This window comes from Pyricularia pennisetigena, assembly GCF_004337985.1.
Source record: "Pyricularia pennisetigena strain Br36 chromosome Unknown Pyricularia_pennisetigena_Br36_Scf_19, whole genome shotgun sequence".
Classification (NCBI taxonomy): domain Eukaryota; kingdom Fungi; phylum Ascomycota; class Sordariomycetes; order Magnaporthales; family Pyriculariaceae; genus Pyricularia; species Pyricularia pennisetigena.
In genome coordinates this window covers 96689-111356 of record NW_021940931.1, presented here as the reverse complement: position 1 = coordinate 111356, position 14668 = coordinate 96689, and the positions used below count along the sequence as shown (strand labels likewise).

Sequence of the window (14668 nt, the reverse complement as noted above, 5' to 3'; positions counted from 1 at the left end):
TGGTCATTTAATCCAAAACTTCGGATCGTGCCTTTATAATTGCTGGTTGAACACGAGTTAGCACGTCTTTTGGTAATCTCCAGAGTTGAGTAGGGTGTCCCAAGCGGTCGGAATCGGTCGAAATAAAATATGGGGCGGGGGACGTTGGTGACATGATTTGGATACGAAATAAATCTTCGGAATTTGGTAAAGGAATCGATGCCGCATCGAATCTGTTACCCTGCCAGAACGATCCAAACAGCTGCACGAGGCGGGGCGCAAATGCTGAAAAGGAGCTGCGACGTGATTAAAACTTGGATTTGTCGCGTTATATATATGGACGAATTCCAAACATTGCTGTTGGCGGGTATGTGTCGGCGGGTATATATTTTGAAAAACCAACGACCGTCGCACATCGTTACCTTAGCAGCGACAAAACGTCGTAACCGAGAGCCTCGGTCTACATATCGCCGAAACGCAATTTTTCTGTGCGATCCAACACTTTGAGGCGCCAAATTGGGGTTTGTGGAGCGATAACCATTCGTTAAAACATGATGGGAAACGTGGCGATCCAAATTGTTTATTGCATCCGCAATTTTGCCCCTTTTTTGTCACATTTTTTATGAGCCTCGTCACAGGTGGGGCGCAAGGTCTGCGGGGCCGGCCGGGCGGTTGGGCGAATCAAGCGAGGATTTTTAATGACCAATATGGCGCCTAAACAGCTTACCCGACACGGGTCATTTGGCGCATTGTTTGACGTTGTGGCCTTGTACGGCATATGGCTTCCAGACCCGTTCGATTTAATCCCCAGCCTGCACGAAGGGGAATGTTGAACACTTTTAAAATTGCCGAAAATGTTGCCGAATTTGCGAGCCTTTGCCGTAATTAAAATATACTAGAAAATTAGGTTACACATTCTCTCTTTATACCGTTGACCAACAGGCTCGACGCGGATTTGTCAAGTAGAAGCGCTCATGGCCAGGTTTTGGTCCAGCGTTTTCTAGGCTCCACTGCAGGTCCGGATTACCGAACAAAAAATAGGTTTGCGGGAAAGGGAGCTCGTTAGGCTTTGGGGGTTTTCAACCAACATTTCCAGGTGGAATGCCAAAACCTTAAACCGGGCCGCGGACCAAGTCTCATTGGAGCTGCACGCCAGGTTTTGGGACAACTGCAACGCTTGCGAACAAAACGATTTTGCCAGTGTTTATTGTAATTATGTAAAATGTCGACCTGACGTATTTAAACAAGACCGATCGCCGACTGCCGAGGGCTTTGTTTACGTTGTTCCCCCTTTACGGTTACCCTCTTTTTTCTGTTTTATTTTTGTTCCATATCGAAAATGTAAAACTCGGTCATCTTTTCCTTGCCTGCAATGACGAAAGAGCTTCAGAATGGCGGATTGGCGGCACCAACCTCGCACCAACCAGTACAGCCAATTGTTTCTGACAGCCTCGATTACCAGCTCTGGCAGATTATCCAAAAGGCCAGCTTAAGCCGTTAAAAAAACGCGCAAAAGGAGCAAATAATTTAGCAGCTGTGTGCTGAGCATACTTTGCTGCGCAAAAAGATACGAAATTTAAAAGAGCAGCAGGATGCAATAAAGTCTAAATTTGGCAAGGTTTTCGAGGAGCAGGGAAAACTGCTAATTAAACAGGAGACCTTGGAACTCGAGTTTACAACGACTTAGAAAGAGAATAAAGAATTTAGGCAATGGGTTTGCAGGTTCCCGGAAAACGCCCAGGGCCCCAGTGCCGACACGGAGACAGACAAAAAGACGGAGCAGCAGTTGCTGGATTGCCAGGTTATAGCCGAACAGCATGCACAGGATTCCCGTCTGTTATAAAAGGAGAATAAAGGCCTGAAAAAACGTTTGAAGGCGTTTGAGGAGCGCGGAAAAGGTCTGTCAGACGATTTTGAGCAGTTTAAGGCGCAAAACAATTTGTTACGCGAAAACGGATTGCTGAGGCAAAAATATAAGGACGTCCGACGGGAGTTTGTGGGATATTTTCCCGATTTATAGGAAGACGCCGGCAATCTTTCATTGATTTTGGCTGAAAATGCTGGAAGGGCTAAACGGAAAAAGAGAAACTAGATTTTGGACTGGATCACTTGGCGTTTACTAGTGCCTGGCATGTTAATTTGTTATTTATTTTTGGTCATATTGGCAATCGGCAACTGCCCGTCGCAGGGGAAGTTTTGCCGCGGCTAAAACTAATATTTGTACCGATGTGCGTAAAATCTGTTCAAATGTACCACAGTCCTGTTATTTCCGTCCAAACCCTTCAGTAAACTTTTCTTCTTCTTTCTTCAAGGTATGGTGGAAAATATAAAGGAAAAAAAGCAGCCTCAGGCGCTAAGGGTCAAAACCGCTGGAGTGCTGACTGCTGGCTTGGTTCAACTACAGGGCAGGGCGGGGCCGGATCCATCAATTTCAGGGCCAAGTTTTGGGACAGTTTTGGGACAAGTTGACTTTTGGGGAACGTTAAAAGTTGCTTCACAGGTCCAAATCAGCGGACTGGCTGCAAATCTGGCCCGTTTCTAGGCCCTTTTTCATATGCTGCGTTTCAGGTTAAAGCACGTTGGTGATAAGGCGGTCGGTAGGGTAGCATCTGGATTTCAAAACGTGATGAACATTTGGTTGTGGAATCCGAACAAGGATTGGGAATAATTGCGTTTGTTAATTTCTTGTAAAATGTGCTGAAAATTCTGGTAGCATTAGAAAATCACAGCTGCATATCGGACATGCCAAAGCTGGCAATGTCAAGCATCGTGCAAATTTATAAGCTGCTTATTAAATCACTAAATCATTATGTTTCGTGTTTGCAAAAGAAGAACGGCTTGAAGATTGTTTGTCTCAAACAACGTTCTTCCACTTTCCTCTTTTCTATCGCCCTTTTTCGCCTTTGTTTTCACTATAAGCACTTTCCAGTTTTACAAACGCGCGATCGCCCCTAGCTGTGGCGATAATTCGGATGCCGGCCCATTTTTACCTAAAGCAAACACACGTCGTTGGATCGACAACCAGTTTGGACGCGTGCTTCGGTTCCAGTTCGGGATTCCCAACTTGGACTGTTTTGTCAACCGGTCGCTGCATTCCATTTTACACAGCAGCACCGTTCCGGAAAACATAAAGCTTTTTCTTGGGAACCTCGAAGTAAAAGGAATCGAGTTTTGCGAAACGGATGGGCGCTCAGCACCCGCCGAGGCGGTAATGCACAACCGTGGAACTGTCGTCCCGAAGTTTGTAATTTCGCCAAAAAGCGAATATGGAGTCTCGCAAACCCTAATGCTCCTCAAAGATTTCGACCTGTACAAAAGAATCGCGGTTTCGATCAAAAGCGGAGGCCACGGATATTCCAATGGAGGCTCGTGCCCAGGGATAATGCTAAATTTGGGCAAAATGTGTGGGCAGCGAATGGAAAGGGACAACACGCTGGTTTTGGAGCCCGGATGTGTTTTGGGGCAGGTCATCAATACCCTTGCCACCAACCGCAAAGCTTTGCCTCACGGGAATTGTTTCGGAATCGGTGCCGGTGGCCATTTCCTAACGGCCGGTTGGAACATCGCCTTAAGCCGGCCCTACGGTTTGGGATGCCAATCCGTGGTTGGTGGACGGATCGCCCTGTGGGACGGGTCTATCGTCGAGGTAAATCAGCAAAACCAGCCCGATCTGCTGTACGCCATGCGTGGCGGGGCGGCGGCTGCAGTAGGCGTCGTCACCCGCATACGGCTGCGCCTGATTGACGAACCACCGTCGGTAACGTGGTGTTTTGCTCCTATCGACAAAACACAGCTTCAGCTGTGCGTCGCAAAGAAAACGTTTGCAAACGCCCGTGGCCTACCCCGCGCAATCACGGTTTCCTTCCGGTTTTACTTTGAACCCTATTAAAAAGACCCGGTGTGCTCTTTCAACATTACCAGCCTGCTATCGGCGAAAGAGATTACCGAGTTTTTGCGCCGATATCTGGGCCCGGAACTGGTCGAGTTGGTTGCCGACAGTTTTTTATGGAATAAAAAGTCGCTTATCAAATTAAGGCTGCTGCCGGCATCGGATACCTTGGCCGCAAACCCAAGAATGTTTGCCGAGGTTTCGTCGACGGCGCTGCAGGAAAACCCACTGGTGTATTGGACGCAGACCGCTGCCCTTCGCGAGATGGCCAGTTTTTATTTCAATTCCGTCTCGTGTTGGGTTGTCCCCGAATGCGAACCGATATTCCTTGACCTGTACAATGCCCTCGCCTCTGTTCAGAGCCACCCGGCGCGCGGGCGGATGCATGCGCTTGTCGTTCAGGGCGGTGGTCGCATGTCGGAACTGCAAAAGGATTGCAATATACCGTTAGGCCAAGCGCTGGCCAGATTTGAAATGCATTGGGATGACGCAAAAGAGGAAACGTGGTGCCGTGATTTTACGGATAATGTTCGGGGCATATTCCAATCGAAAAAGGACCATGGGCCAGGCCGGCCTTATCGCGGGGATATTTGGTTGAGGGAGCAAATTGGCGATAAAAGGTTGGACGAAATATTTCAGCAATATAATCGTCGGTTTGAGGCTACAGCGTGACAGCCAAACATCCTCCACCATTCATAGGTCAGACCCACTTTTGTTAGCGATTCACACCCAAATACACCAATAAATTTAACAGCTGAAGAATTTTCGCCCTCCGGGCGCTGGTTATCATGGCCTTACCAAAGGTTTCAAACCGCCGCGCGCGCCCGCAGAGCACGCCGCAGGCTTTGCCGCAGGGCCAGGCCGAGTCGGGACACGTATCTCTCGACACGCGCACCGCTAACGCGCCTCAGCCGGCTGGCCGCGGAAAATATTCCAACTTCCCGGCCCTGGCCATCAAAATATTGCAGCAAAAGTTGGAAAACGTGGAAACAATCGGCAGCTGGTTCGAAGAGGTTTTTGCAACCAAGTTCGAAAATTTACAGGCCCCGGAGAACATCGCGCTTAGGAGAATTGTTTTTGAATTTAACGACGTGATTAGCGGCTGGTTCCTCAGTCGCACCCTCCCTGAAAAAAAGCGTTCACGTTCCCCGTCGCGTTCGCCGACCAGTTCCAGCGAAAGGCGCAGCATTTTAATTACGAGGACGGGCACGGCGTCGTCGGCCTTTAAAAGCAAAGGCACGCCTATTAACAAATCGGTCACATGGGCCGAGCGAGCCGCCACGCCACCAGCGGCGGCCCCAACGCAAATTTTAACCCCGGCCACGCGTTTGTACCCGATATGTACGACGCCCGGCAATGCACTTAACAATTCCGCAACTCCCTCCCAATCGGGCCGGAACCGTTCCCAAACCCCGAAACGTTTGATAAAACAGCCGTCCAACCGCATTCTGATCCGCGTAAATAACAAATTGCGGATGGTGACGAGGGAGCCATACGCGGTAACGACCAAATTGGCCGAATTAGTCTCGGTGCCACACAGTAAAATCCCAAACGCCAAACGTACCCCCACGGGTTGGGGTATTACGGTGGCCTTTAAGGAAATACGGCAAAAACTCCTCAACCCCAGCGCGGTTAAGGCCATTATGGACGCATTGGACGCGCGGGAAGTTACTATTCCGACAACCTGGCACATATACGCCGTTTTTGGAATGCCCCGAACGCTTAATTGCCTGGACGGAAAAAAGAACGTACATAAGGTAATCCAGGAGGAGATTACCGTGGCAGCAGGCCAGCAGCCAGTCAATTGGCATATTTCCAAACATGGTTACGACCCATATACGGCTAAAAGCACGTGGATAATATCCTTCCTTTAACCCGTAAAGCCCTTTCAGTTTTTTGGAATGTCGAAACGTGCGCGGAAAGTTGAAAAATTACGCAAAATTACATATTACTACGACGGTTGCCAGGGATATTGCGAAATACGTCGCTGCGTACGGCAAGCGCGTTGCGGCATATATGGTGAAACAAAATATGCGACAAAGGAAGAGCCGTGCAAAGCAGCCCCCAAATGCGTCAATTGCCACGGCCATTTCCCATCCGGATATAAAAATTGCCCTGCCCGACCTTTAATGGTAAATGGGAAGTTTAAACGACCTTTATAACGTAAATTAAAGGGGATCCGCAAAATCGGACGTGCCAACCGTGCCGCGATTATTAACGACCGGGCTAAGGCGGCCCGCCGAAAGCCAGCATCTGCAATCCCGGTCCTAAATACCTCATCGCAGCATTCGCAAACCTCGAATTCCCGATCGAGCATTTCAAACAAAAAAACGCGGCCATACGAGGCGGCAGGGGCGGATATCCGCAACTTTCTGCAGGTTAAACAGGAACGCGTGCACGACGAAATCGTTTGGGCAACCGAAATGGAAAAGAACGCAACGGCTGCCGAACCTTGCCCCGCTAATGTAATAAATTTGGAAGCAACCCGTCGATTAATATAACGAAATATTCGCTCGGCAATATGCAGCGGGAATGCCTCGACGTAATTTGGGCCAACGTAAGTAAAAAAATGGGTGTGCATCTGAGCTTATTGGAGTTGTGCCACCAAAGAAAAATGGACCTGGTTAACGTTTAAGAGCCATGGTGCGGGCTAAATACAATTACATAAACGCACCCGGGTTATGATGTTTTTGCGCCAATGGACAAATGGTACGCCAATATTTACGAAGCCATAACTGGGTTCCGGCCCCGGGTGCTCACCTACGTCAAAAAGGGGGCCGCCCTAAGGGCCGTACAACGACGCTTGCCGCAGGGCCAAAATACGCGGGACATACTCTGGCTCGAAATTAACGGAATATTGTTTGTTAACGTATATAGGGCTCCGGGCACTGAGGCCGCGCTGGAAATGGTATGCAATACCGTGCCAAATGGACCCACGGTGCTAGGCGGCGATTTTAACGTAGCGGCTGCTGCATACCAGCCGGGCCGCGCAAACGCACGCGGAGGGGATCAACTGACGGCATGGGCGCAAGCCCAGGGGATGAGTTTTACAGGAAATATCGGCGTGCCCACCCACCGCGACGGGGGTTTACTGGATATGGTCTTTTCCAACCTCCCCAGCACAATAACTGTGGTTGACAGCAGTCTTTACACAGGCTCCGACCACGAATCCCTTTATACCACGCTGCGGACGCGCGGCGCCCCCCGCCCGGAGGCGGTCAACGTTTCGGTTAGGGACGACCGGCTACCAAAGTTCGCGGAGCTACTTGCTTTTGGCATGCAAGATATGCCGGACCCGGGATCCGCGGCCGATGGTTACGCATTGGACGCGTGGGTAGCTGAATTTACAACTTTATGGGAGCAAGTAACGTGGGTCGTGGGCACGCCGGCGGGAAAAAGGGGCAGATCGGCTCCTTGGTGGACCGAAAACTGCCAACGGCTCTGGACCGAATTTCAGCGGGTTAAACGGAGCGCTGTAAATAGGACAGACGCCTCTGCCGAGGAGAAAGCTTACACGAAAGGGGTGCGGGCCGCGAAGCGGGAGTATTGGAGGCACCGGATTGACCAATTGCGCGACGATAAGGATTTGTGGAACATGGTGGGCTGGCTGGGAGCCGGACCACGCCTCCGGTCCCCGCCGCTGGTTATTAACGGCGAGCAAGTGAGCGAGCCCTTAGCAAAAGCGGAGGCACTGCAACGGGAGGTGCTTGGCCGATTTTCGGCGGAGGATGACCTGCAGGGAGACCCTTTGGAGGCCTGGTCGCCGGACGAGGCTAAAATCCCTTGGGACACCCAGATTAGTGCGGAAGAGGCGGAGCGCTCCTGCATTGGGGTCACGAGCACGTCCCCGGGCATCGACGGAATTACCGTCCGGCTACTAAAAGCCGGATGGGCTTCGTTGGCCGAGCCGGTGCGCAGGCTCTACCAACGTTGCCTGGAACTCGGGCATTTCCCAGCGCCTTGGAAGAAGGCCGAAGTCGCGATGCTACCGAAAACGGGGAAAAAAGACCGGAGCAACGTTCGATCTTGGCGGCCTATAGCCCTCCTCTCCTGTATCGGAAAAGGCCTCGAAAGGCTCGTTGCACGCCGGATAGCGTGGGCCATACACGGCAACGGGCTCCTTAGCTGCACCCACGGCGGTGCCCTACCCAAGCGATCGGCGACGGATCTGGTTTGTGCCCTCGCCCACGATATCGAGCAGGCTTTAGCTCGCGGGGAGGAAGTTACCCTTGTCGCATGCGACGTCCAAGGCGCCTTCGACGCCCTCCTCCATGGGCGATTAATACGGAAAATGCGGAGCCTCGGGTTCAGTAAAATGCTCCTCAGGTTCGTGATTAACTTCTTAAACGGCCGCCAGGCCCGAGTCCGGCTGGAGGGTACGACCACGGGCTTTAGGCGGCTTGGGTGCGGCACCCCGCAAGGGTCTCCCCTTTCCCCGATCCTATATATGCTGTATTTGGCGTACCTCGTTAAAAACGGTGCGGAGTGGCGATTGGCATACGCAGACGACGTGCTCACATGGAAATCGTCACGCTCGTTGGAGGAGAACGTACGTTGGCTGGAAAATAAACTCCGGGATATGCACGAAATTGCGGCGGAAGAGAAGATCCATTTCGCAGCGGAAAAGACAGAGGTGATTCACATCACTAAGAAAAGACACGGTCGCAACCCGGAAATCCGGATTAATGGTAGAACGGTTACCCCGGTCCAACTGCCGGGCGGCCGACGCGGACAAAGCGCCTCCGGGGCCGAGCGGTACCCGGGCATGCGTTGGCTTGGTTTTTGGTTCAGCCGGCGGCTGGACGGGCGCCGCCACGTGGCCGAAAGGGCTGCCAAAGCAATGGCGGTCGCTGCCCACCTCAAAGGCTTTGGGGCAGTAAGATACGGACCGCCTGCGGCTGCACTTCGCAAGGCAGCGGTGGCATGCGTGGGTTCCTCGGCCACCTACGCAGCCGAGGCATGGTACAACCCAGCGCACAAGCAAAGAGGACTCCTCAAAGCACTGAACAAACCGCTGGTCTTAGCGGCACGGGCAATCCTCCCGGCGTATAAAACCACCCCCTCGTCCACTGTCCTCAGGGACGCAGGACTACCCTCGGCCCGCGTCGCGCTGGCCCACACCCGCCTGAAATACGGCGCCCGACTGAGGCTCGCGGACAAGGGGCACCCCCTTGTCAGCCGCCTGCGTGAAACACCTCGTGCCCGCAACCCAGGCCAGCCGGCCACGACCCTGCAAACGGCTGCACAACTCCTCCCGCGGATCCGGAGATTAGAGTTGCGCGCACCTCGCAATGCCCCGGATTCTCGCACTGACCCCACCGGAGGAGTCCCAAAAGAGGAAGCGGCGCGCCGCTTTATCGAATGGCTGGACATGGTATCACCTGACGATATCGTGGTATATACGGATGGTTCGGAAAAACACGAAAATAACTGCGTCCAAATAGGGTACGGATGGGCCGTTTTTAGGGCGGGCCTGGAATTTGCTGCAGGCTCCGCATCTATTACGCCGGAAAGCCACGTTTTCGACGCCGAGGCGATTGGCGCCCTAAGAGGGCTACAGGCGGCAGCCAGGGCCCAGCCAGGCGCCCGGATCTGGATTTGTGTGGACAGCACCTCGGTTATTTGGGGTCTTAGAGGCGACGCGCCGCGTTCGTCCCAATGGGCCTTTTTGGAATTCCATAACCTTGTCGATTTACTTCGAAAACAAGGCACCGAGGTTCGGGTCCGCTGGTGCCCTGGGCACCAGGGAATCCCGGGAAACGACCGGGCTGACGAGCTGGCCAAGGCCGGCTCCGCCGGACCGCCGGACCCAGACCCGAGGGCTCAGCAAACCACGTATAGCGGTGCCGGCACGGTCCTCAGAGCCATTCTTTCGAATACAGAAAAGGACTGGTGGCGTAAAGAACTCTGTGAACGGTCCCCCGCATATAGGGAATGGAAACTCCAATACACACCGAGAAAGGAGCCCGAGGAACTGCGTTTGCCAAGACCCCTACTGGGCCATTATTTGGCCATGAGGACCGGCCACGGCGATTTCAAAGCCTACCATGACCGTTTCAACCACCAGGATGCAAACACCTCGTGTGCCTGGTGCTGGAAGCGGACCTCCCCTGAGCACCCGGTGCACTGCCGCTATTCGCGGGCGGTGTGGAGAAACTGGCCGTGGCCTGATGACGACCGGCCGGTCGGGCCGCCAAACCGCGCCCAACGCCGCAAATTCTTCCAGATAAGCTTCGGGCAACCGAAAAGCTTTGAGGCGTTTTCGATAGCCACCAACTACTTCAGCGCCCGCCCCAGAGCGGCCCGCCAGCGCCCCGCGCGTCACGAACGCACTTTACGCCTAGGGACACCGATCGTAAGCGACTCGAACTCAGACGAGGAATAGACTTATTGCCTTTTCACCCATACTCCACGGCACAAGCCGTCAGACGAACCCTCCGTGCACCTTAGGCACGGGGTCGCGTCAGTGAACTATCCCCCTAAGCAGGACCGGGCCCGAACCCGGTCAGGCACGATCCGCCTCTGCCCTCCTTGTTTTCCCCCTGTGTAAATAAAGAAGATAGAACGCGCGCCGAGATACCCCTCGGGAGGTTGCTAACGGCCGGCTAACAAGCCGGGCCGAGCCCGGCGTTAACTAATACTACTACTACTACTACTACTACATATTAAATAGTAGACACCATAATGTCCAAAGATGGGGGCCACGTGGGAGGTTTTGAGATTAGTTTTCTCGCGGGGTCAGTCAGACATCGGGCTAAGATGGTTCGATAGGTTTTTCCCGAACATGCAAAACTACCTAAAGTCCAGTCAGAGTGTGTTGTCTTTTGGGGCCCTTGATGACTTGCGATACGAACGACTGAGGATCCAATAGTTAGCTGGGTGCTAGTATGACAACAAGGCATGATAGCTTCGCCGTTGAGCATGCCTATACCTGGCTCGCACACCACGGCTGAATTGCTTCTGACACATGCAGCATTTAGGGTTTAATTAGGGGCTTAATTCAGGTTAATTATTTTCCCTAACGTGGATGTACAGTACCCTGGCCAGGACAGTACCCTGGCCACTTTTCCTATACCACACCATTCCTAACTCCAATTGCGACGTCTGCATTGCTTATTTTACCTCAATGCAGTCGGAAATATGTACATCAGACATTTCTCCATCTTCCTGACAGGTGCGTGCATTATATCCTATACTGCCACAATTGCCACAGCGCCGGTTAGTCGCCAATCGCGCATTATTTCCCTCCCCATTTTCACCTTCGTCATCCATTATTGGATTATTTGCGCTTGTTAATTGCAACGAAACTTGAACCTCATGTACGGTGCATGGCCCTCCTTTACGGATACGTGTCTTTTTGGCCCTTCGTCGTTTGCTGAGCGCCTCATTGGCCTTCCGAAGGCTGCGATTCTCTGCTTCAAGAAGCGTGGTCCGATGAGCAATTCATTCTAATCCTTTCGCCAATTGCTTCACTGCCTCAAAAATCGGTGAAGGAGAGCTATTTTGGTGACGGCCAATTCGAGTTTTAACAAGCGTTGATTGACAAATAACTTCTGTCGGGTTGTGCGGCGTCTGAGAGACCCAAGATTCGGTGGTGGGAAAAGTAGGCTCTTTGGGTGAAGGCGTCCGTATTTTGATATCCAGTTTGGAAATTACGGCTTCCGGGTTATGGGGGATAAGTCCAGCTCCCCTAAAACCCCCAGCCATGTTTTCTTTTGTTATAGAAACTTTGTACGCCGCTACAAAAGCCAAAAAAGAATTCGACCTTACTAATGCTGTTAACGTGGATGTACATTACCCCGCGCAGGACAATAGCCCGCGCACTTTTCCGGTCAACCCAACTCTCAACTTCAAATACAATGTCAGCATTGTTCAATTCACCTCAATGCAATCGGAACTATATACATCAGACATTTCTCCGTCTTCCTGGCAAGTCCTCGCGTTGTGACCAGATTTGCCACAATTGCCGCAACGCCGAACGGCCGCTGGCATTCCATTATTGCGACCCCTATTTTCACGTTCTTCCTGCTGTACTTGTCCATCAACGTTCTTTTGTTTTATTAAAGCTTGAATCTCTCCAACTATTGCTGACCCTTCTCGGCGGATTCGTGTTTTTTTGGCCCTCCGTCGCTTGCTAAGCGCTTCGTTGGCCTCCCGAAGGCTGCGGAGCTCAGCTTCGATAAGTGTGACTTTATGCGCCATTCTGTCCATACCTTTAGCCAGCGATTTGACTGCTTCAAAAATCGGAGTCGGAAAACTACTTTGATGACGGCTGATTCGAGTTTTTACAAGCGTTGATTGACAAATAGCCTCTGCTGGGTTGTGAGGTGTTTGAGAAACCCAAATCTCGGTGGTGGGAAAAAAAGGCTCTTTAGGTGACGGCGTCCGCAGCTTGACATCCAATTTAGAAATAACAGCTTCCGGGTTATGAGGGATAAGCCCAGCTCCTCGGAAACCCCCAGCCATATTTTCTTTTGTCATAGAGCTTTTATACGCGGCTACAAACCCCAAAAAGAACTCAACTTTGCTGATACTGTTAATATGGGCCCGGATAAAGTCGTTGATTTCTTGACCGTACGCCCGTTTAAGGACGCTAAACATTCCGACGTCAAGTGGCTGAGTTAGGTGAGATGAATGAGCAGGTAGGCAAATCGGAATAATGTTGTGATCTTTGCAATAGCCCTCAAATTCCGGCGACTGGTGGCTGCTATGCCCATCGAGCACCAGCATCCGATATGCGCCTTTTGTCCGCGATTTTGTATGATTATCGAAATGTTGAATCCATTCCAAACCTATTTCGTTGTTTGTCCATCCATTTTGGCTAGTTTTTATACTCCAGGATGCTGGAAGACCGCCATTTGTATACCAATTCGCGAGATGGTAGACGCCTTTAACGATGAGAAATGGGGGCACATCGTAGCCGTCGCCACTAATGCAGCAAATTGCGGTCGCCCATTCTCGATTGCCAGGCTGTATTCTTTTCCTTCTTCCGCGTCTTTGGGACCCAGTTACAACCATTCCAGCGCAAATTTGACCCATCATAAAGCCGGTTTCGTCGAAGTTGTAAATGTCGCAGTCTTGGATGCCGTATTTAGCCCTTATATTGGCCACCAATCGAAACCAAGCGCTTAACGCGTCAGGATCTTCGCAAAGGGCCCTTTGAAAGTCGTAGGCGCGAGAAAAACGCGTCTTTAATTCTGTGCGTCGTTGGATGAAGCGATTTGCCCATCGCGTCCCAACTGGTTGCGCGTTCCGCGTTGCGAGCAAATGGTCGGCCATTGCGGCCACATCGGCAATCTGAGGCGGAAACCCTCGGGAATCTAAGTCCAATATATATTGGACAATCACTTCCTCTTCGCTTTCCGTCAATTTTGAGCGTCCGGAGCGACAATTGGCGAAAGCAGTAACGCCTTTCATTCTATCGCGGAGTGTCGATTCGGGCACATTGTACGTTTTAGCAGCGGCTCTTCGGCCTAATTTATTCGACGATTGAACAGCTTCAATAACCAAAAGTATTTGGGACTCTTTTGTATTAGCTGGCATTTTGTGTTGTGGAAATAATATGTGGTCAAGTTGGCGTTGGTGTGGTTGAGAAAAAATGCGCGGGCTATTGTCCTGCGCGGGGTAATGTACATCCACGTTAGATGAAAATGATACATTTTCGCATGTGTTCTCAAGATTCCGCCTTACTTACAGATCAAGTGATGGTAGGGTACCACTTCTCCTTCAAGCCTTTGCTGTAGAAACGTCCTCCAGGGGGCCGCAAAAGTTAATTTTTTTACGTGAAACTGGATTTTGTAGGTTGGTCAACTGTACCAAAGTGATTGGTATTGCATATATTATAAGATGACAACTGAGCGCTTAGAACCAGGAACTAGGATTGGGAAGCAAGGTAACTCGATGTAGCCTTCGCCATCAATTGACATTAGGTTGTCGTTGCTTGCTAATCATCAATTAACTGCCCGTTCTTGCGCACGTATGTAATCCCTGCGTGCTCCTCGACCAGCTCAATTTTCTCGACGAGGGCGAGGCAGGCGACAGGTCGAGGCAAGAAGCGCTGCTCCTCTTGCATTGTCCATAGCTGTCGTATCTCGGAAGCAGCAGCATCAAAGCTGGCGTCTGAGTGGTTGTACATATGGCAAGAGCCTGAACCTCATTTTTGGTCCGGCTCCAGGCGCGGTCCAAGTCTCCACGCCGCGGCCGTCTCAGCTGCCGCGCCATTTCGCTTCTCATTTGGGCGGCAGGCGAGGGCGCTCTGCTTGGAGATTTCGGAATTTCGTTCCTGCCGTCTGACGTCTTGGCAGAAGGTTGGTGGGGAGGGCTTCGCGCCTCTCCTGGGTGCTCAGAAACTGACTCGTACTCGTACGATCCGTCAACTTCGATGCTGTCGACTGGCTGATCTTGCTCTGTGTCGGATTGGGGCTCAAAGGGCTCTTCAGGCTCTGTGTTGGCGCTGGTAGGAGCGGGCTCTACTGGCTCTGGGCTCACTGGGGCAACTGTAATCTCTCCGTTTTGATCCGAACCTTCGGTGTTGGGAGTAGCAGTGCCTGAAGCCAAATTATCTGGCTTTGCTGAGTTTGCGTTTGTCACGCGTTGGGATTGGCGAATCGGTGGGCCGTAATTCTTACGCGGCGACATTGATTTCGCGAATGGTGTCCTCTGTTTCTGTGGCCTAGTTTACCGTCGCGCACAGCCGACGTAGTGAATGATTGAATGAAGGGATTGAACGATATATTTTAATTGCTTCACCAGCAAATCATAGTGAGTTTAGAATTATGTCACGGCCAGGCATACATTGGA

The 14668-nt window shown here is 51.7% G+C and overlaps 1 protein-coding gene across 1 annotated transcript; it reads right to left on the bottom strand.

Moving 5' to 3' along the window:
- Positions 1-13811: 13811 nt before the first annotated feature.
- Positions 13812-14003, bottom strand: PpBr36_11386 (uncharacterized protein; the record flags this gene model as incomplete). The annotated part of the gene is made up of 1 exon (XM_029898488.1): positions 13812-14003. The coding sequence occupies one exon, from the start codon at positions 14001-14003 to the stop codon at positions 13812-13814; it is 192 nt and encodes a 63-aa protein (XP_029743263.1).
- Positions 14004-14668: the final 665 nt, after the last annotated feature.